Source organism: Styela clava, chromosome 14 (assembly GCF_964204865.1).
Source record: "Styela clava chromosome 14, kaStyClav1.hap1.2, whole genome shotgun sequence".
Classification (NCBI taxonomy): domain Eukaryota; kingdom Metazoa; phylum Chordata; class Ascidiacea; order Stolidobranchia; family Styelidae; genus Styela; species Styela clava.
In genome coordinates, this window is record NC_135263.1 from 3,344,203 (window position 1) to 3,364,904 (window position 20,702).

At 34.8% G+C, this 20,702-nt stretch overlaps 2 protein-coding genes across 2 annotated transcripts in view; one reads left to right on the forward strand and one right to left on the reverse strand.

Moving 5' to 3' along the window:
* Positions 1-20,702, reverse strand: part of LOC144432106 (uncharacterized) — a 109,612-nt gene that overhangs the window by 31,431 nt on the left and 57,479 nt on the right. The window lies entirely within an intron of this gene.
* Positions 3,528-19,752, forward strand: LOC144431957 (nuclear receptor ROR-gamma-like). Its single transcript, XM_078119829.1, has 11 exons — positions 3,528-4,292; positions 6,497-6,582; positions 9,959-10,100; positions 12,812-12,947; positions 13,380-13,786; positions 14,303-14,424; positions 15,000-15,132; positions 15,694-15,801; positions 16,332-16,442; positions 16,836-16,951; positions 17,535-19,752. Exons 1-11 carry the CDS (start codon positions 3,674-3,676, stop codon positions 18,369-18,371), a joined length of 2,817 nt encoding a protein of 938 aa, XP_077975955.1. The 5' UTR covers positions 3,528-3,673; the 3' UTR covers positions 18,372-19,752.

Sequence of the window (20,702 nt, forward strand, 5' to 3'; positions counted from 1 at the left end):
ATTAACACACAATTACTTAAATTTCGAAAAGTAACCCAGACTTCAAATGAATATGCAGGAAAATAATAAACATAAATGCTTAAATATGAAAAAATCGCTTCTATATAAATCTTATTTTGTACAATCATTCACCATAAATATTAATCAACTCCGCCCATGGTTGTTAGGGATGATATATCGTACGGAAAAATAATTTGCGAAAACCGTCGATTGATTAATACATACTGTTTTTATATCTCTGTTCATGTTGGTCATAAACATTCTCCTACAGTCTGATATCTTTCCTGAAAAAGCACCTATCATTGAGTCCCATACACCTACAAGCAATATATGGATTTGAATGATAAATTTTTTCAAATTGTGAAGACACTTTATTTCAAATTAATTCTACCCATATATAAGATTATTGTGTAAATATTCTTCGGGCTGTTTGTCATTAAAAAAGATTAATTAACATTATATCGGAACAGTACAAACAACCAGACGAAATGTTTAGATCGTTAAATCGTCTTATCAACCTCCATCACACTTTGAGTTGATACGAATGTATCCGACATTGGCAAAGAAAGATTAGTAATGATACTGGACATTAAATAGTTAGCTAATCGTATCGCTGAAGTGCTTTTATGATAAGTTCAACTTCAATTTTATATTTACTTGCAAGAAATATATTAAACTTACTCACTTACTAATAAAACATTTGAAAATTAGATTTTTCTAAGTGTAAATGGACTTTCTGGGCACTCTATGTTTTCAATGAGCTCTATTCGCATACAACATTCGCATTCACAAAAATAGTTATTCCGACATTTTAACTTTAACAAGGAATAATTAACGTTCTATAGAAGTAGACAATTTTTTTTTATCATTAAGTCGTTTTATCAACATTAAACAACATTATTTTCACACGGGCATTAAATAGCTCATTGTATATCGTTAAGAAATTTTGAACAAGGAATGTCAACTCAATTTCCATTTTTAAACAATATAGCAGGATATGAGAAGCGTGGTTTTGATAAAAAGGGTGATACTATAACGGAGAGCTAATTCAGGAATGAAATTATAATAAATGTTCAAGGAAAAAACAGGATCTCTTTCTTTAAATTGGTATGTCTTTGCGAAAACTGCTTAAATTTTAAATTTGTAAATTAGTCGAGTTGCAGGTCAGTTCAGTAAGGTATTCCTTATTAATATCACGAATAAACCTGATGTAATGAAGTAGGTACCGGTGATACCAATAAAATTTACAGATTTTTCCATAGCATGCTGAAAAGTTACAATTGCGAAGTATTTTGAAATTACATTTGAAATGTTTCAAACGAGAAACTGCACAAACTCTGCTTGAAGGTGTGAACAACAGTTACATTGTCCATTGTGTGACGTAACAAACGATTATTCAATATGTCATAATGAGACGCCGTCAGAACTACGCGCGGCGCGAAGGGGGAAGTCGCTGCGCTGTCGTGCTAACTCAAACAAACGAACCGCGTCGCGGTTCACGTCAAACATAATAAATAAACAAGAAATACGATTTTTTTGCGCTGGACTTTTTTCCTTTTTGGTTTCTGTTTGGTGAATGACTACGTCTCTCTCAGCCTTTACGTATTATTGTTTTGTCACAACGACCATTACGATGACCTGATTGAAATTCTTGAGAAATTAGCAATCAAATAGCAACGAGGAATTAATGTTTATTCAAAAATATAATCATTTGCGACTTATATCCATTCAACAGTATTGTATAGATACTTCAAAAGTTATTGTTTTCTATAAATTTTTAGGATGTATGACGCAACAGTAAGGCAAAACAGGATTTGAAGAGAGTGTCGTACAATTTAGGATGCCGGTAGTTTTTCAAGATATTCATTTTAAAATTCGGAACCCTTTTCTGCTTTTCAAGATATAGGGGTTGAGTCATATCTTTACCGGCTTATCGTTTCAAAACAAGTCGTTAAGTACAGAAGTACGATAGTTAGTGATAAGAATGAACATAGAAATATTTGTAGGCTGCTAGTGAAATCTGAAGGCTGATTTTGGACAGTTAGTGGTATCATTATTCTACATTGACCTTAACTATGCTACTATAAATGCATTTGATTCAGCTCTGTGCAAATATTACATTTTATGCATTCAGCAGGCTTACTGTTGAAACATGTTGTTCTAATGGCATTTACAAGCCAGTAGCTAGGCTACGGCTTTATCTTGGAGAAGGGAAAGAACTTGGCTAGCGCTTATGTATGATTAATGTGTATTTCATTTTAAATTTACCAAGATAGCTAAATGTATAAATACTAAGCAGTCTTCTATGTACAAGGTATCTTAAGAGCCAATAACACGATCAAAACACGTGTTTTTACCTTCGACATGACTAATAGACTCGGCATCTTATGTTTCGTTAACAGGGCAGCTTACACACGATTGTAAAATTTGTCTTTCGGGCTTGATTTGAAGATCTTATAACGTTCAATTCTGCGGTTTGTGGTCATGTTTAATTTACTAAACTGGAAGCAAACGATTTCCTAGTTATCGGATAAATAGACTTGCTTCAAATACTGCATATTTGCTAAATTGTAATGAGATATGAGTTTATAAAATCTGAAGGTCTCTTGTATATACAATCAGTATTTGATTGTAATTTAATATTATAATAATATGTCAAAAGAGAAATAAGAGATTCGATTTTTATACAGCTTAGATTGTAGGACGGAATTGGAATCTATAAAAATTGAAGGCTATTTGTTAGAAACATCTGTTTTTAGTTGCAATTGCAGAATTGGGTTTTCTGTTCAGTGTTATATCTTTCAGAAGAGTTAGATATTTTGAATTTGAAGAGTTTTTGTAAGTTTTATAAAGCATCACAAGAACGCAGGGATAATGAATCTTGAAAAAGTTGAAGTATTATTTATAAAATGGTTCAAGTAAACCAATAACTACATTGAAGTTTAATTCCTGTAGTCAAAAAACTTCAGTTTGAATTTTTATCAATAACTGCAGCCCATAGTGAAGGATTCTGTTTAATTTAATCAAAATTTATTGAGCCAAATGCAAAATTTGTGGCAATGAAAAAACAATCTATCTTCGTATGAGTGGATGTTATCCATAACCTTATTTGGTGAGAAAAATTGACATAAAATACATATATATTTAGAAACTCGTAGTATCTTTGTGCTAAGTTCGAAATTTTCCGTTCTCGCAACTACAATATGATTATATGGGAAAGTCATTATTATGAACATTATTCAAATATTTCAACTTAAGTTAAAGAAATCAATACAAGAACTGTGTAACGAATCGCTTAGTTGCTTTTTTGTCTTTGAACATTTCTGGTAATTAGTTACACCCTGATCAACTGAGAACAATAGATAAAACGTACATATTATCTGTGGACCATACCTAATCGCTTATTGATTAAATTTGTTTACACTGGTGAAGCGTAGGGGTCGTACGCGTTCATTTGTTCAATCGGCGACGGTGCGTGGTGGACGTTATGCTGTTTACGTGGACAGTAAGGAGAAAATAACTTTCGTTCTCCTGACGTTTTGTTTTTGTTTTGCAGAGTATAATATAATACCACTGTGTATCAGCATATTTTAAAAGGTTGAAAATACTTTTATTTGCGTATTCTGCTACCTAGATATGTTTTTAATAATCTGCTGATTGCAAAATTTTGCGAATGTGCGATCTGCAAAATATTTCGCAAGACACGGACATTGTTAACGGTACAATTTCAAATATCAACGAAGAAAAATCGATTTCGCAACAAAAGCCATCACCCTTGACGGAAGCAATCTCCGATTTGTCGTCAGTTCAGCCAATGGAAGAAGGCCTTATGGATGTCCACCATCCGAACAATGCTCATTTCTCACAAGCCTTGACCCTGACTGGTTACGGACAGCATCACGACTCGGTGCCAGATCCTTCGTTCCTGGCACATCACGGGTATGGTTTCCACCAGCCCATGCACCAATCTCATCACAGCATGCCAAGCCATCATAACCAAGGACACAGACACAATCAACATCATACCCAATACCACCAATTGTCTCCACCCGGAGTTATTGAAATTCCGGAGGCACATTCGGTTATCCATAAGAACTCCGACCTCCACCATCAGAATTCAATGTATCAAAACGGCCATGCTTCATATCCTGGACACCACCCAGGACCAATGGGTCACGAAAACGGTATGCCACCCAACCACGACGAAATGGCATGGGCAGAAGCATGCGGGAGAGTCCCCTCCCTTGAAGAACTAAGATGGAGAGACCTGTACAGGAATGTTCCCGCAAGAGGTAAGAATTAAGCAAGATTTCATTGGAAGTTTATTTTAGAAATAATTTTTTTTGTCGCGTATTTCACGAAATAACATTACAATAATAAAATAGAAAACTATGGCTTTTTTTTCTTTCTTGGAGTATTTTTTAATTCCAATAAAAAATTAGCCACCGTTTAATTTGTTGAGAGTTATATAAGTGTTTAAACTTTTTAGTGACTGAAAATAAATAATTGAAAATAAGATTTTAAATTTCAAGATATTGTTATTTTCAATTATTATTTCACTTCACGGTAAAATTTATTTATCTGTACGAAGCGTGGTTTTGGTTTTTTGATTATTGATTTGAATCTAAAACTATTAATAATTGATTTCTTGCGAAAGAATACAAAATAGAGTTATTGGATTTTGTTGGCTAAATGTAAAAATTCCATGCTTATAAAATTCCATCAAAATTATTCGATTCCATCTCTTCTCGACGCGACTCAATTACTAGATCAGCGGGGTGATATAGCTGTACCGTATCATGTTGTTTGCTGTAGGAATTACCTGTGTTCGTAAACATGAGCCTCTGTTTGTCGTCTGTAACCGAGATAATAAGTCTCATGGTGCCGGTATTATGACTTAACTGCGTGATATACGCATATTCTGTAAGTTATCTGGATTATTTGTGATCTTTCCGCTTAAATTTCGCAGCACGCCATCCGTCGCAAGGATTCGCGGGACAAGAGTAGATGCACTGCTTCATTGACGCGCTGTGCTCAGTTAAAAAAAAAAACGATGAATGTTATCAAATTCAACGCTGATTACGACATTTTTTAAATATAAAAAAGATGGAGATTGAGGATTTGAATATTGATATTTAAGTTCTTTTAGATTGGACCAAATTTATGATTATTTGCGTTTTATGAGCTCATAATTGAGAACAGTAGAGAATATCTGGATTTTTGAACAACTTAACTGCGCTGTATTTGGAACCAAAAATTCATCAAGTCGTCATGCAAATGCCAAAGTCAATGCAAATTGTGTGAAATAAAAAACACTCCACGAAAGCAAAAATATTACGCTGTATATGCCTCTTTGAAATATGAGCAACCATCTTTGATCCTTCCAATACGCATTTTGTGAAACACATACGTATTTTATTTGGACTATGTGTATGCTACAATCATGATTAATTTCAATTCATAATTGACCCATGCATTTGGTTGCTGTTCATCTATAAATCATGATTGATTTTACACGTACGTACTTCACCTTTGAACTGTGGAATCTGAAACCTCCTGCATCCGGGGCTTTTGTTCGCGCCGCTAATTATGCGCTCAGACAAATTAGCATCACCTTTGTTCCTTGCAGTCTAATCCTAATAAGTCTTATTTGGCTTAAATAAATGAAGAGACATTGTTTCTCACGTTAATTTGAACGGAGAGCGAAAAGCGCGTTATGCGAATTCTTGAATATTTTCGCTGGGCAGGATTTTTACCATAAATTCAGATATGATAGTAATTGTATAACGTTGTGCTGATTCTGCCATGTTTATGCTTCATGAGAGAAAACAAAATTATTGGCGTTCAAAGCATAGTTACGGATACGCCTTATTATCCAATCAACGATTTGTATATTTAATATTAATTCGCGGACGTCCGCTCATTCCATTTCATTTATAAACAAAAATCATCAATCTTGATTGACATAAAGTTCAAAGCTTTTGCCGCGTTGCATCTCTCTTTGAACGAAGCGTATTAGAATAAACATTCGATACCGAGGTGTGGTTTCATGCATAATAAGCAAATTCACAATCAATCAATGATAATATGACTGAAAACCTCATTAGCATAAGTACAAACGTAATTGCGTTTAATGTTGCCCGCCGTCGCGTTTTGTTGACCGCCTTTACAAGTATCAATTCAAATTCCACGACAACCGAAAACCAATTGTTATTTTATATAGCACGTTCATGTTACAGATACTGGTTACGAGTACGACCTCCTCCTCCTACCGCGTACATACGGAAAGTCTTACCGGTTACTTTGTTAGATATATAGGGTGTCCATAAAGAGAATTTATCGATAGCATACTGTATTGTTTTGGCTCCACAGATTAAATGAAGTAAAAATACTGTTACAATTACTGATTTAAAACAACAAACCTGGTTAAGATATATTGAATAAATGAAATTATGAGAAATCCTATTTTCACTAATTTTATGTTTTTATTCTGCAGCTCAAATAGAGATCATCCCGTGCAAAGTCTGCGGAGACAAATCATCAGGAATTCACTATGGCGTCATTACATGCGAAGGGTGCAAGGTGAGTGCCTTTTATATTCGACTAATATTGTAGATATTTGACTTTTAACCGCGATTTCAGTTTCACTCGAACACACATAGTTGTCTTTTGTTTTTGTGCTTGGGGTTATGTCAGGCCATTGACCAGACTACATTCTAACTCTGACATAGGCAAACCACGGCTCGCAGTCCAAATCCGACCCGTTGGGAAATCCACAACCAAACAAAATGCAAATTTTAATGTTTTTGCAAATCATAGCTCAAGGAATTTGTTGAGATTGCGATTGCATTTAGTTTGTGCACGAGGGGGTATTATTTTCCCCTTTGCTTTTGTAACATTGTGAATATCGTTCATAAAATGTAACTTTTTACGTCATACTTACAAAAACTTTGCCTACCTCTGTTCTAACCGCTAACAAACTTCAATTAATATGTATTGGTCCATACGTGCTAATTTTTTTTTGAAAAAATTGGTGTTTCAAAAAAAAATAATGGAAAACATCATGAATTCCTAATAAATCATTTTGTCTATCGTCGCAAATTTCCGTGTTTTTGTTATTTGGTGGTAGCTTATTTTCCCAAACGCCAGATCTCCTAAAATTACCGGATTTTAAAATGTACATTTGATAGTGTCGACCTACTGACATAATTAGACCCATCAAATGCAAGTGTCTAAGCATCCTGTGATGTTTACCTCAGTCCTTATCGCTCAAGCTCCTATGTGTAATCTTATCGTTTTGTTTATTTATTTAATGGCCTCTTGTTTATTACCTTTTGTGTACGGTCCCCAATAGCAGGCGCTACTTTTACTCAAGTTCTTGGGTATTTGATAATACTATTATTCTAGCTATAAAGGGCTTTACAAGAAGGCTTTTGAACTAGCCACTGAGGAGCATACGCCAAACCCTAACTTTTTCTCTACTTTGCCGGTTGCATAATCGAAAGTAGTTTCAATTTTACCTGGTGCCTTTGAAGTAATTCCCGTACCTTTGTGTGTCCGTCAACGCGCATGAACACACTTATGGAAGAATAGTATAATTGAAGACAATAAATTTGACTTATGGTTTGGCATCTCACGACTGCTACTCTTTATATTGAATGATTCAAATTTAATCGTAATTTAAAGGTATACACTATTTTGTCACCACATATTTAAAAGTATTTGTGAATGCCATCTTATCTGGGACAGAATAATTTTGAATTAATAATCCAAGTCTCTTGCGTCTTGATAAATGTTCAACTTGGACTGAACGTATAGGAATAAAATTTAAAATTTGCCTAAAACTTTAATTTTAAGTAGTCTTATATATTATGATTTAAAAAGTTCAAATCTTGAAAGAAAGGAATATATTAAATCTAACATAACTCTTTCTCTTAAATTCTAATTTTGATTATTACTATCAACTCAGTTAAAAACTATAGATAATGAACACGCAAAAAACAAGCATTTTAAATGATAAATCCTAATAATACCAACGATGGTATTACTAATCAGTTTGATTGCCATCGGAAACCAATTCTTATTCAAAAAGTTGCGAAAGTTTTATTTGCTTCATCTAACTGTTGTATTCCAGACTGACTGTTTTATGATTTAAAGGCGATATCCTGTTTTTATAATTTTATCAAAATTTAACAAATATTAGTAACTCACAGCAAATATTTTCGATATTCGTAAAAAATGAGTTTACAGTGTAATTATGATTAGGCAAAATGCCGCAAATCTTAGTAATCTTCCGAGTGTTCATCAGCAAATTTCAACTTGAAAATAATCGCTTACTGTGACCGTAATATAGATTTTTTTGAAGTTATCGTTTTATACCGTAGAATAAATCGTATGCGTAGTGCAAAATGTATCGTTTTCTGTGAAACAGTTCTTTCAATATGTTATTAATGATAAAAAAGGGTAATAATGTTAATTTTCTGGTTGAATTCTCAATTTTTTCTAGTATTACTTTTCGTTTAAATTTCAAAATTTGTTTTTTTTATCTGAAAGCTTCATTGAGCTATTGTTTTTGAAGGGTAAAGCTATGCTTGCTAGAAACCTCTGCATTCGCCTATATTGGGTTTCCTTTGTTCGTCTTGACTCATTGGGACATTAATAGAGAATCCGGTCTCGACTAATCAGAGTATTGAAAAAATATTTTATATAAATTCAATCCCCATATGTGATCTAGGAAAATTCTTTTATTTATGGTTCAGCCCATGCATGAAAGCTAGGTAATCTAAATTTATAATTGTGTATTAATTAGAGGAAAATCAAGCCCTTGTCATATTTTCCGGCTCGGAAACGAATGAGGTGTACGCAATGTGTTCAGACACGACCGCCATTTCCACGCGTCGTGTGAAAACAATGGCAGTCGAGGTGGTAAATTCAAAATGGCCGCAATCGATTAGGTGTGAACTAGAAATTCTGCGGTTAGCGCTGAGCAACTCATGGACCAGAATTTGTATATTCGTCAGGCTATTGAACTGGTATATCCAGTGGTTAGATTCAAATTTTTTGTCAGCCGGTTTCATCACAAAAGTCATATTTTTAAGTCGGTTCTGTTACAAAAAGTCATTGTCAGTAACCAGTAATGCTATTCGGTTCGCTGATCTCATAAAATTTCATGAGACGGTTCTATAGAACCGGTGCGAACTGGCTGGGACCCACCACTGGGTTAGGGTGACGTGCTTTTCGCTGAAATATGGCTCAAATACAAAAATTGACAGAGCAGTCAGTTCAAAACACACCATATCATTGTGTCTATGGTAATTTAAATAGACTTGTTTTGTGCAAGTCCTGTGAATTCTTACAATTAGGATATATACGATAACCATCGGTCAAGATTTAGCTGTAATGCACAGTACTCTAATAACCGCATTTGACTTACCAGTACGTAACTACATATATAAATGTTTGCTACGATGTGATGCCTAAAAATGCAACCATATATATATATATATATAGGGTGTCCATAAAGTCCTTTTACAATTTACATTTTGTTATGAAGTCAGTTCTCAAAATATCTTAACCAGGTTTGTTGTTTTTTTTATTCAGGTATTTTTACTTCATTATATACACCTGTGAGTGCCAAAACAATATATGGTATCAATGAATCCCATTTGCAATTTTAAAATTTTTTTAAGACTTCAGTGACACCCTATTTATTCAAATGTTGTAGTATTAATGTTAGTTGATTCCCACGCACTGAATGCAACAATACTATTATAGCCATTAATCAAGACGAAGTGGTGCATAACAGCTTCATAAATTTAGTGTTGTATGTTTGATAGAAGAAGAATGGTTACATAAGAATTCATATTGCGGGAATGTTGTTCGAAACTATTGGATTTTCCCAATGCACGCCACTATATTGAGCTCCTTTTACTATAAAAATATTCTTTTTTCATCAAAGGGATTTTTTCGACGAAGTCAACAAAACAGTTCAGCCTATTCCTGCCCAAGACATGGAAATTGTGCAATTGATAGAACGAATAGGAATAGGTGCCAACACTGTCGATTGAAGAAATGTCTTCAGATGGGAATGTCACGTGACGGTAAGATTTTGAATTATAGATGATGTGTTTCGCGGCTTCTCGTCCTAAACAAGACTGCGTACAAAGCCATTGCGAACGATTTTGAGGAGCAGTGTTGTGCAGAAGTCCCTAAACCACGATTTAAATCAAGTCATTCGAATGTTGAATAGTCTACTGAATTTGGATAAGATTGTGGATTGAGCAATGGACTGCCTCTGTTGCGTTCAAACACGAGTTACAAATTGACCATACAGTTTTATATAATACAAGATTTAATAGGTTTGCGTCATATCTCCGTTAAATTCCGCAGATTTTTAGTTGAACTGATGGATTTCAATACAATTTGTTCATGAACAAGCGTTTCTGGTGGATATGCAATACCTGTCTGGGACAGAAAATTGTTAACAATAATCGTAATAAAACAGCATTCAAAATACTTATAAGGGCTTCGAAGTAGAAACTCGCAAAACGTGACATAATTAGACAAAACGCAAGGAGAAATACAAATATTTAACGTCATAATTCCTCCGTGACGTCACAACTCAATGCATTTTACCAGGTACAATTCGAAATATCCCCTCAAGCACTGAAAATTGAACTATATTACCGATTCCCTCGAAACCAATAGAAGCTGAGTCATATCGCAGAATGTAGACCTATAGCAAAAGGGGGCGTATTTCATGAATCATCATTTTTACACTTTCTTTTGTGATGAATAATCGTTATGATTAGTTATTAGCTTGTTATAGTGGGCATAATCTTGTATCTTTCGAGAATAGCAGTTTATAATATTGCGTCATCGCGGTGACGTTATTTACGTACGATGTTTAACTCCAAAATATCGCAGATAGCTTAAGAACTCTTATCACATACGAACGAGAGGTCGGAAAACACGAATTAGAGAGTTTGAAGTAAAAAAAAAACTAATCAAAACGAAACCAAATAATCATTGTTGGAAAAAAAATTATTTCATATTATTTTAGAATAATGAAAACCTTTTTCATAACCAACACGTATGTTATAACCGCTCCATAGCCAAGTGTGAGGTTCAAAAGGATATGGTATTAAGTCCATACATATACATACCCACTAGGAAACACACTTAAAAATCGAAAATCTATCAAGTTTTTATATATACCTTATATTCCCTCGTCCAGAAAGTGCATAACAGCGGTCTGAACATTACAATTTTGAACTCTGGCCATGCCCGATCAACATACATTTCGGTTTCTCAAATTCCCCGCATATCTTATTATATATATAATTAAAAATTAGCGGTAAATTCACAGTTTTTATAGTTATTCAAACGAAAAGTAAATGTTAGTTTCGGAAATGCTTTGTCAATGAATGGTATTTAACGATGCTTGCGTGTTCGGTTGATATTTTCCACCTTCACTTAAATTTGTTACTTTAAATTCATTATCGAATTTACAAATTTCTTTAAAAGCATTCTAAGTCTCCATCGACCTCGATATTTTCGCCGGTTAAAGATTTGTAAACAGATTGTTGAGTCACAATCGTAAATTGTCGTCTGTGTTACGTCATTATCGAAGTGCGACCCAATTGCATTTGATGAATTCCTTTCTGCAAATCAAAGATAGTGTGAACTTTGAAGTGTTTTTTAGCATTCGTCCATTAAATAACGAGAAGACTATGTTTAAATATAAGGATATATAAAAGTAATAAAACATCCTAAACAATTACATCATTCATTCTAAAATTTGAGAAAAAAGGCAAGTTTGTCCCGACAACAACAATTTCCACATTGGGCAAAAATTTGATGTATGGAGTTGTCCGAATGTCGCCCGCTTTTACATTACTAACAATTAGGAATTCCTTGTCTTTGTTATTTAATATTTCCCATTGTGCTTGTAGCTCTCATTTATCATAAATTTATCCAAACTTACAATCTTTATTACTATAAAATCGGGCGAAATTCTTTGGGTACTCGGTATAATTGATTTCAACGAACGCAATAACGTCGAGTACGAATTTTTTTTCCACGAGACATTTTCACAAAAAGAGGCCTCCTGATATTTAATGAGATACTATATATTTGGAAGAACTCGAAGAGATATCATGCGGGCTCAAAACTTTCCAATGTTGGCATTTGAATATGATTCCCATAAAGCAGAATTGAATTTATCTATCAAATTGCGATTTAAATAATCTACCTGAATCGAAGCATATGTGATTCTCCCTACCCGCTAGCAAAGTAATTTTTCGCAGTTTGACCGCCAAATGTCCAGACAAGACACCCCGCGTCTGTGGCTTTTGATATAATATTCTTGACGCCGCTTTATTGCATACCACAGCAGGGTATGTCTGCATAGAAGTATTTCAAGCCGGACGCTGGTGCACGCATCTTTCAACAAGACATATGTCGTTTTTAGTTTGTCTCCGCTTGTGCGTTTGATTCGATCATCAAGACCGGTTGTCACAACTCTTCCTCTACATTCCTATCCTTGATTTCAATGCACGGAGAAAAAATTGGGACGAAAACTAAATGTCAAAACTTCCTATTTTGCATAAAATTTGTAGGCGGTTTTCAATTCCAAATTTTGCCAAATGAGATTTGTCTCTTGTACATATTCTGTATTACAAAGTCGAAAGCACAGCATTTTCGGCAACTTATTTTTCACAGCCTTTCTCTGAATAAGGTTTTTAAATAAATAAAAATTCTGTTACCCATTTTTGAACACCCAGAACAACTTTTCAAATTTACCTTCCAGCTGTAAAATTCGGTCGAATGTCAAAGAAGCAACGAGATAGACTTTACCTTGAAGTACTGAAGCATCAACAAATTAAAGCACAGAACGAAATACTGGACCAATATGTGGAGAACCAACCTATTCAACAGGGACAAGGGTAAGCAGAATTTTTATGATTGAAATGTAGTTGTATTGTATTCATATAGGTGAAAAATTCTGCCAGAAAGGGGGAGATCATTGAGAAGGATGCCTTATCCATATTCATTGCACGATAATTAAATAACCAAATAAATATTAACTATGAACAATTCGATTGCCCATTTTCTATAAAAAATGAAAATGTTTTTCCCAAATTACCAGGACTATAAATAGATAATAGTTCAAACGTTCTCCAACACTCTTGCACATCATTTTTCTACATGTTTTTTTCTGTTAAACACCCAGCCTTTTGTTTTAAAATAATAAATGTTGACAGAAAGGACTTATCAATAAAACCTTTGCAGGGTTGCTTTGCCGGTTCCTTATTTCGTTTGTGCAATTGCGAAGATACAACACGTGACATAACAAAAACCCATTGTCTATTTTACAGTTGCCCACCAGCAGACTTAGTGCAATATCAACAACACGGCGAACCATTAGAAAACAATAATCATTTTATGCATCCAAATGGACACGCGGTGGCAACCGTGAGCGAAAGGAGTGTCGGATCTCCCTCCCCCACGATGTCATCGCCTTCTTCTTGCAATTCGGTCACCTCGTTACATATGCAGCAACCCCAGTTACGACACTCTGTAATAGTAAACGAAAACGGTGTTCCAAATGACATCATCAGACACGGAATGAATGATGACGTCACCAGGATGAGGCAGATTGCGTCATTGGAACCAGTTAACAAACCGGATGAGTCTTCTAACAGTCCACCTCATTCTGATAATTCTGTGAAACGCGAATCACCGTCTTCGAGGTTCTATCCAATGGGGTCACCCCCAGTTACGGGTATGCATAAATATCATAATATGATATTACATTTCCTACTTGTCTTTAGTCCAAAGTAAGGTGACACGAGGCCACAGAGAATTGAAGTCAACGACTCAAAAAGTATGCCCAGTATTCGCCAAGGCCGTTATCAAATATAGATTGGTTAGGGATTTTCCGAACAAATCAGTTTGATCAAATAAATTCCATTTTGTAGAAAAATATTACAAAATCGGTAGTATAAGTTGGTTATTATTAATATTACCGCAGTAGACGCTGTTATATCTAGATATTTTTTAACAACCTTGTTTGTGAAATTTAAAATGCGGTCTGAACTGTTAGACAGCTTCTGGAATAAAATTGTTCACTTTTATCCCGGGATAGAAGGGATACGATACAATTAATTTGAAAATTATGGCAAACGGTTGGTTACGGAAATAGATAACCACTTGTCTTTCACAAATGCGCTGTTCAAATGAGTTCGAAAAGGTTGATATCTTTCAGGAAAACTTATGTAATATTTTAAATTTATTTCAGATTCCCTTGCAGTCAACGTTCTTGAAGCGTATAGTCGCACCTGTCAATATACGTTGGAAGAACTTTCCTCTTTATTCCCTAAAGTCAATGGATCTAACGAGGTCAAAAAGCTCAAGAGCATGGTGAGAGGATTTTTGTTTATTTTATCGTTAATTCGTTTATTATTTTACTGATAAACGGTTCAAATCGACCTATTTCCGTGTTCCTAATTCACAAGGAACATAAACTTGTAACGACGTTGTTATAAACGTTCGCGTATCGTAAAGGAAACGGTAAAAACAGTCGTCTCCTACCATATGTCGTTTCGTCTACCTCCACAAATGATATGATACTGCTATTGGTTGGCTCAAAACGAAATGGGTGAATGTCAGGAATAAAACAATCATGTTATACTATATGGCGTCTCGTTCACGTCCGCGGTTGGTATCGATAATAATTGACTGCATTAATGAATTGAGTGAATGTCAACCGATATGAAAAACCATTTGCTTAATACTACATGTCGTTTCGGGTACAGTACACCGATAATCACTTTTCAAAGTAATGCAAGTTACAGTCAATATTTGGCATTGAATTAAAAGAATACACAACGGAATGCTTATGTTTTCGTGATTAAAAAGTCACTTCGCGGACCCTACACTCCATGAATCTTCGCTATGTTCAACAGTCACAACTCATTGATATTTTTCATATTTAGCCAAAAGAAAAGATCTGGCAACAATGCGCAGAAGAAGTAACAACTGCAATCCAACATGTTGTTGAATTTGCAAAGAATATTCAAGTTTTTATGGAGTTGGAACAACACGATCAAATCATATTGCTAAAAGCAGGTAGGAGTCCTAACAAAATGGCAAAATAGTAGTAATACAGGGTGCCCATAAAGTCCCTTTACAATTTCAATTTTGTTATGAAGTCAGTTTTCAATTTATCTTAACCAGGTTTGTTGCTTTTAATCAGTAATTGTTCCGAGGATTTTTACTTTATTCAATACAGCTGTTCAGGCCAAAACAAAATATGGTGTCAACTGTCAATAAATTCCCCTTGCAATTTAAAATTTTTTAAAACTTTATGGACAAAATATATTTTCATCGCAATTCAAGGACTTGATCTGAAAAGTACTGTTCTATTTATTTTAAACGGATCCCAGTCGTTGAGTAATTTAAGTTGAATAGTCAATGCTATTCTAATTAAGAGATGTACTATTCTAACCCAAAAGGTAAAATGATAGTACACATTCATGTTCTCAATATGTGGCTCTTCTTGAAATTGACAATTTTGCTCAAATAGCATTAAATTATCATTTATACTGGTTAATCATTACTCTGTAATTTTATTTCATTCCTTTATAAAAATTGGAGTAAAATTGGAGTTTTTTTGTGATTTACCTTTAGGTTGTCTAGAGATTGTCTTCGTGCGAATGAGCCGAGCCTTCAACTACAGGAATCAGACTGTTTTGTTCCAAGGATATTTCACTGCAATGGAGTCGTTCATGGGACTCGGTAAGATAGAGTTTCAGTTATAAAGTTTCGCGGATTGCTAACTTCCATTTACCTTTCCATGGTTTAATGAACAATATACTACACCTATATGTACGGGGCTATTTCACTTTTCGAACAAGGCAGCGCTGGTTCAGATCTAAGCTGGTTCTATTTTTAAACGAAGATTCGGAAATACGAGATCCAGGATTACGTTTTAGTAACTAATCTCGCTAGGATGCAACAGCTACATCACAGAAAATATGGTACTCCCGTAGAGTATGTACTATAGTTCTCCTAAGAGTTCGGGGACTGTCTGTGTTAGCCAAGTGAATATACCTCTGTCCCTGGGTTTCAGTCCCTTTACACAACATAGGTTTCAGTCCCTTTACACAACTTGACGTAAAGTAGGCGAACAAAATTAGTTACCTTCATATTGGTATACACACTTCTGGAACGCCGAAAATATTATACAATAATTGACAAAGATTTTTGCTTCTTTGAAACCATATTTATGTATGGGTGTTTCTTATAAACTTGTCATTATTTTCTAGGTTGTGATGATTTGATTTCTCGTATTTTTGAATGCGGAAACCTTCTTGCCAGATTGAGATTATCAGAGGATGAGATTGCTTTGTTAACATGTGCGGTTCTTATAGCAGGAGGTAGGTATTAAATATGCTGATATAAAAATAGTCTGGCGATTTCTCATTTTGAGACACAAACCCTGTGAAAAGTATCTCTGAAGCTTTTAAAAGGCTCTGAATTGAGAAATCTCTAACAATTGAAGAGCGTTAATAAAGTGTATTAGGAAAAATTTGCTTATGTAAGCATTTTAAAACAAAAATCGACGCTAAAATCCCAGCCTAATTATTCTCCATAATGCGATATATCACTATAAATGCCACATATAACTAACCAAAGTATTTTTCGTCATCCTATTTTAAAGATATATAAAAATTAATACATTCGCGAGAGTTCATCTTCTACTGTATAAAAATAGCATTATTGTAATATTTTAAATTTATCGTAATGAAATAATAATTTTATTTACTCAGATCGTCCTGGATTGAAATGCCCGGCTGTTGTCCATCGAATCCACAATCATTTACTTACACTGTTACACCAATCACTGTTGAGAACTCATCCTGATGACCCAAGGATTATGGAAAAGGTAATTGTCAAATTAGATGAATGGCGATTCTTGCTGCATATGAATACAAAACAGTTCTGTAGCGTTTCGTCTTAACAGCGCCAGACTTCCCTGTTCCAGCAAGATTCTCGGAATCAGAACTCGTAATAGAACTAAAATCAGGAAAATAGGCCGTAATAAAATTATGGCCTAAACCTAACCTGATACACATACTACATTCCGGTGTCCGCCATCTTGGTACGCATACTTCCGTAGTACCAAGACGACTATGATGAGAAAATCTTTATAGTAAAAATTGATTCAGCTAAGTCGTTCGCCTGATTCCAATTGTCCATGTTGTTCTGTGAATAAGCTTTTCTGTTAGCAGCACTCTCTCCGTTACCATTATTAGTTTTAACACAAGTAAAAGTTACAATAACAAGCTGAAGTAGTTATCTTTCCTGTAACACGAATTAACTGTCTATCTGAAACACGTAGTTTCTGTGAACCCGCTCCGATTCGATTCATCAGAGGACACCAGTTTGTTAGCGGTTCGTGAAAAATTCCGCCGTTTGTTACAAATTACAGTTTCTTTATCAAACGATCAACAATGCTTTATATTTAGATACTTTCAACGATTCCACTTCTGCGACAAACCTGTCAAATGCATCACCAGTATTTCCTCGCAATTCGCCGAGAATATCCAGAGATTCATCTTCCGCCATTGTACAGAGAACTGTTTATGAATGAAAACCAATTAGATCAATCAAGCAAAACAAATCACGTGTCTCACAACGCAACCAATCAGAGTCATTTTCAGCAAAATGGTGTCAGCAAAGAGTTTACCGCTCAAACTTCTCACCATGAGCAGGATCAGTACGATACATCTGGCTTACTGGACACCAGCAGCAGTGTCGGTGGTAGCGTAGACGATTTCGACCAACTTGAGGACGTGGAAAGGGCTGTAGAATTGCACATTGCCACAGAAAGAGCTCAAATATCGCCGATAAATCAATTCTGCGCCGATGCACTTTCTGCCACACACATCGGTAATTTCAATGTGAACGGACGAAATACGTCCGGCAGTTCAACAACGACAACCGATAGCGGTTGTGCTCTTGGTGGCGTGGACTCTGATCACGTGATCTCCCGTGAAAATTTGAGAAGTTTCGACGAATACGAAGGAGACTTGAATCACGACCTTACAAAAATGAATCGCGTGAAGAACTTCACCGGCATTTATCGCCAACCACAGGGCAGTATGGAGAGCGTGCGGTCCATTTCAAGCGAAAGCATTTCTCCTGCTCGTCCCTTTGTTGAGCGAAAGCCACCGGGAACTCAAAATGGTTCACATCAAACACCACTGTCCTATCCGCCACCAATAAAAGAAGAACAATTAATAGGAGGAAGCCCTCCACAACTACCAATCGATCTTAGCCTGGTTGAATCAAACTCTTCGTAAATAAGTCCTCACGCATGTAATGGGTGATACTGAAACGCGGAAATTACGTCCGCAGGCACCTAACCGGTCGAAAACGACAGAACTCCAAGATGTAACACTTGGGGGAAGACTATATAACTAATGCTGGCGAACAGTCATTTAGCATTTTGCAGTTTATTTGAAATTAAACATTCAAGGCAGGAGGAATTCAATGTCGATAATAGGATTTTTAAATCAAACTTTATTTTGACTTATTTTCGCAATGCAGTTTTGTCTATTTTCGCGATTTTGTGACGCACCACCTAGTGGGTATTATACTTGGATACCAAGTTATATTGATTGGAGCATACGTACCTTCACCGCATATAATCATATCCTTTTCAATCAGTTTCGTATTATTTTTCTTGCCACTCTGTGTTTCAAACGAGCAAAATAGATGTGAAAGTTATTCAATGCTCTACAATAGGTTTTTTTTCCGTTGCACAAGAACAAATCGTCCAAATATTAAGGTAGCGCAGCCGCAAAAACAACATGTGGGTATTACATAACACTAATAGAGAGGAATTTTATTACCTGATGTCTGAAGAGTGTATATAAATAAAATTTGAAATTGATATTATTAGTCATAAAAACGTTTCCTTCATATATTCGAATAATCAAAGCTAATGGTTCTCATGTAAAATTTGCCAAATTCATTCGGACAATTTGTAAATTGCTATAAGACCAAACATTATCATCTCGAATTATTTTGAAATGGTCATTCCATGTTTCAGTTAATATTACCTATTAATTGCCGTAAAAGATGTTTCAACATATGAAATGCTGCCTATCACATTTTAACCTTCATAAGGTCACATCGCCGGTAGTGTCATTGTTTCCATTTTTATCATAATAAGAAGCTTCAAAGTGAAATGTCAATATTATATATTACCAGTTGTTGCCTATTTTATATGCAGAACAGCTCAAGTGTTTAATAATTTTACTCACTGTGTATTTTCTTTAATAGCAGTATATATCGCTGTAGAAAATTAGCCAATTTGTTTCCGCGTTTCAATAACTTCCGCTTTACAAATTCATAAAATGTTACCAAATCTCATTAGACTTATTAATAATTCGGTTCCTCCCCTTTCTCCATTGTCATCAGAAGGCCATTCTGTAAATTTTAGTAACCGATTAGTGGCTCCTTATACGCTATTCCCCTTACCTCTGGCCAATTTGCGCAAGTTTTCTTTGCAAGAATACCAGAATTGGCATCTTCTGATAAGTACTCATTCAGTTGATGTGATAATTGCTTCAATTAATTTAATTACCGACAAAATATTGTTGATATTGCTTTAAAAGTGTTAAAATTTCAGTAAAACATCCTTGAAATCTCACAATTTTTTTTAATAATCTCAGGAATTTTTTCTTTTTAATCTGCACATTATAATAATTTTTTTTTCGTCATTCGCGAGGCAAGCAAACAGTGAATATCACCTGTCCTCGAAGGACACAAGACCATCGGAAATTATATAGTACTAAATCATGTTAATCATTTGTGTAAATTGTATTGTAATAACGAATTTCTAGGGTTTAAAGACTGTAATTGCCCATTTTGCTGATTTTCATATAAGCTTGCCTTTCCATGAGTCCGTCGCCTTTCTTTACTCTGACACGGGTATTTCTCAAACCGTGACCGCCTTACCGGCATTGGTAATTGCGCAAAATTCAGAAACAGTATTTTTTTAATCATTTCTCATATATTGTAATGCTTAGATGTTATTTTCATTTCAATTGCACACTTAATTTTGTTTTTGTTTCTTAATCTTCACATTACCAAAGAAGCTTTTACCAAAAAAGTTTTGATGTTTGAAATGTTTCCTTTTTGTTATGTTATCATTGTCAGTCAGGAACTTCACCATAACGGCCTTGAATTATGCCTTTTTCTTGCCGGCTTTAATTGGAATATTGATCTAAAATGAATCGGTTACGTATCCCACAAATAGTATGCCGCCTTTAGTTGGTTGGGACTCTATGCTGAAATATGTAAACGGGAAATCGAAATTTCATTCGTGTTTTTTGAAGTTCTTTTTAAAACACCAATTCACTCGATAAATCGATGCCTATTCATGACTTTTTATGTCTGTGTATTCATTAGATGAAAACCAAAGTGCATTTTTTACTTTATTTTATTTTTTATTTTTTTTTTTAATTTTCTCAAAATCATATCACTAAATAGCATTACTTAAAGGGTGTTTTTGTATATTCACTGTCGCTTTGCCATTGCAATGTGACGTCCAATTGTTTTTCTCAGATGCACTGTTATGTCATTATCGCCAAATAGTAGCAACAGACAACCCCATCGCGCAATCA

Excerpts from the sequence above, each read along its gene's own strand:
- LOC144431957 (XM_078119829.1), top strand. The coding sequence starts at position 3,674 with ATGTGCGATCTGCAAAATATTTCGCAAGACACGGACATTGTTAACGGT. Across the intron at positions 12,948-13,379 it reads CCTATTCAACAGGGACAAGG|TTGCCCACCAGCAGACTTAG; the intron begins GTAAGCAGAATT and ends TCTATTTTACAG. Across the intron at positions 15,802-16,331 it reads GGAGTCGTTCATGGGACTCG|GTTGTGATGATTTGATTTCT; the intron begins GTAAGATAGAGT and ends ATTATTTTCTAG.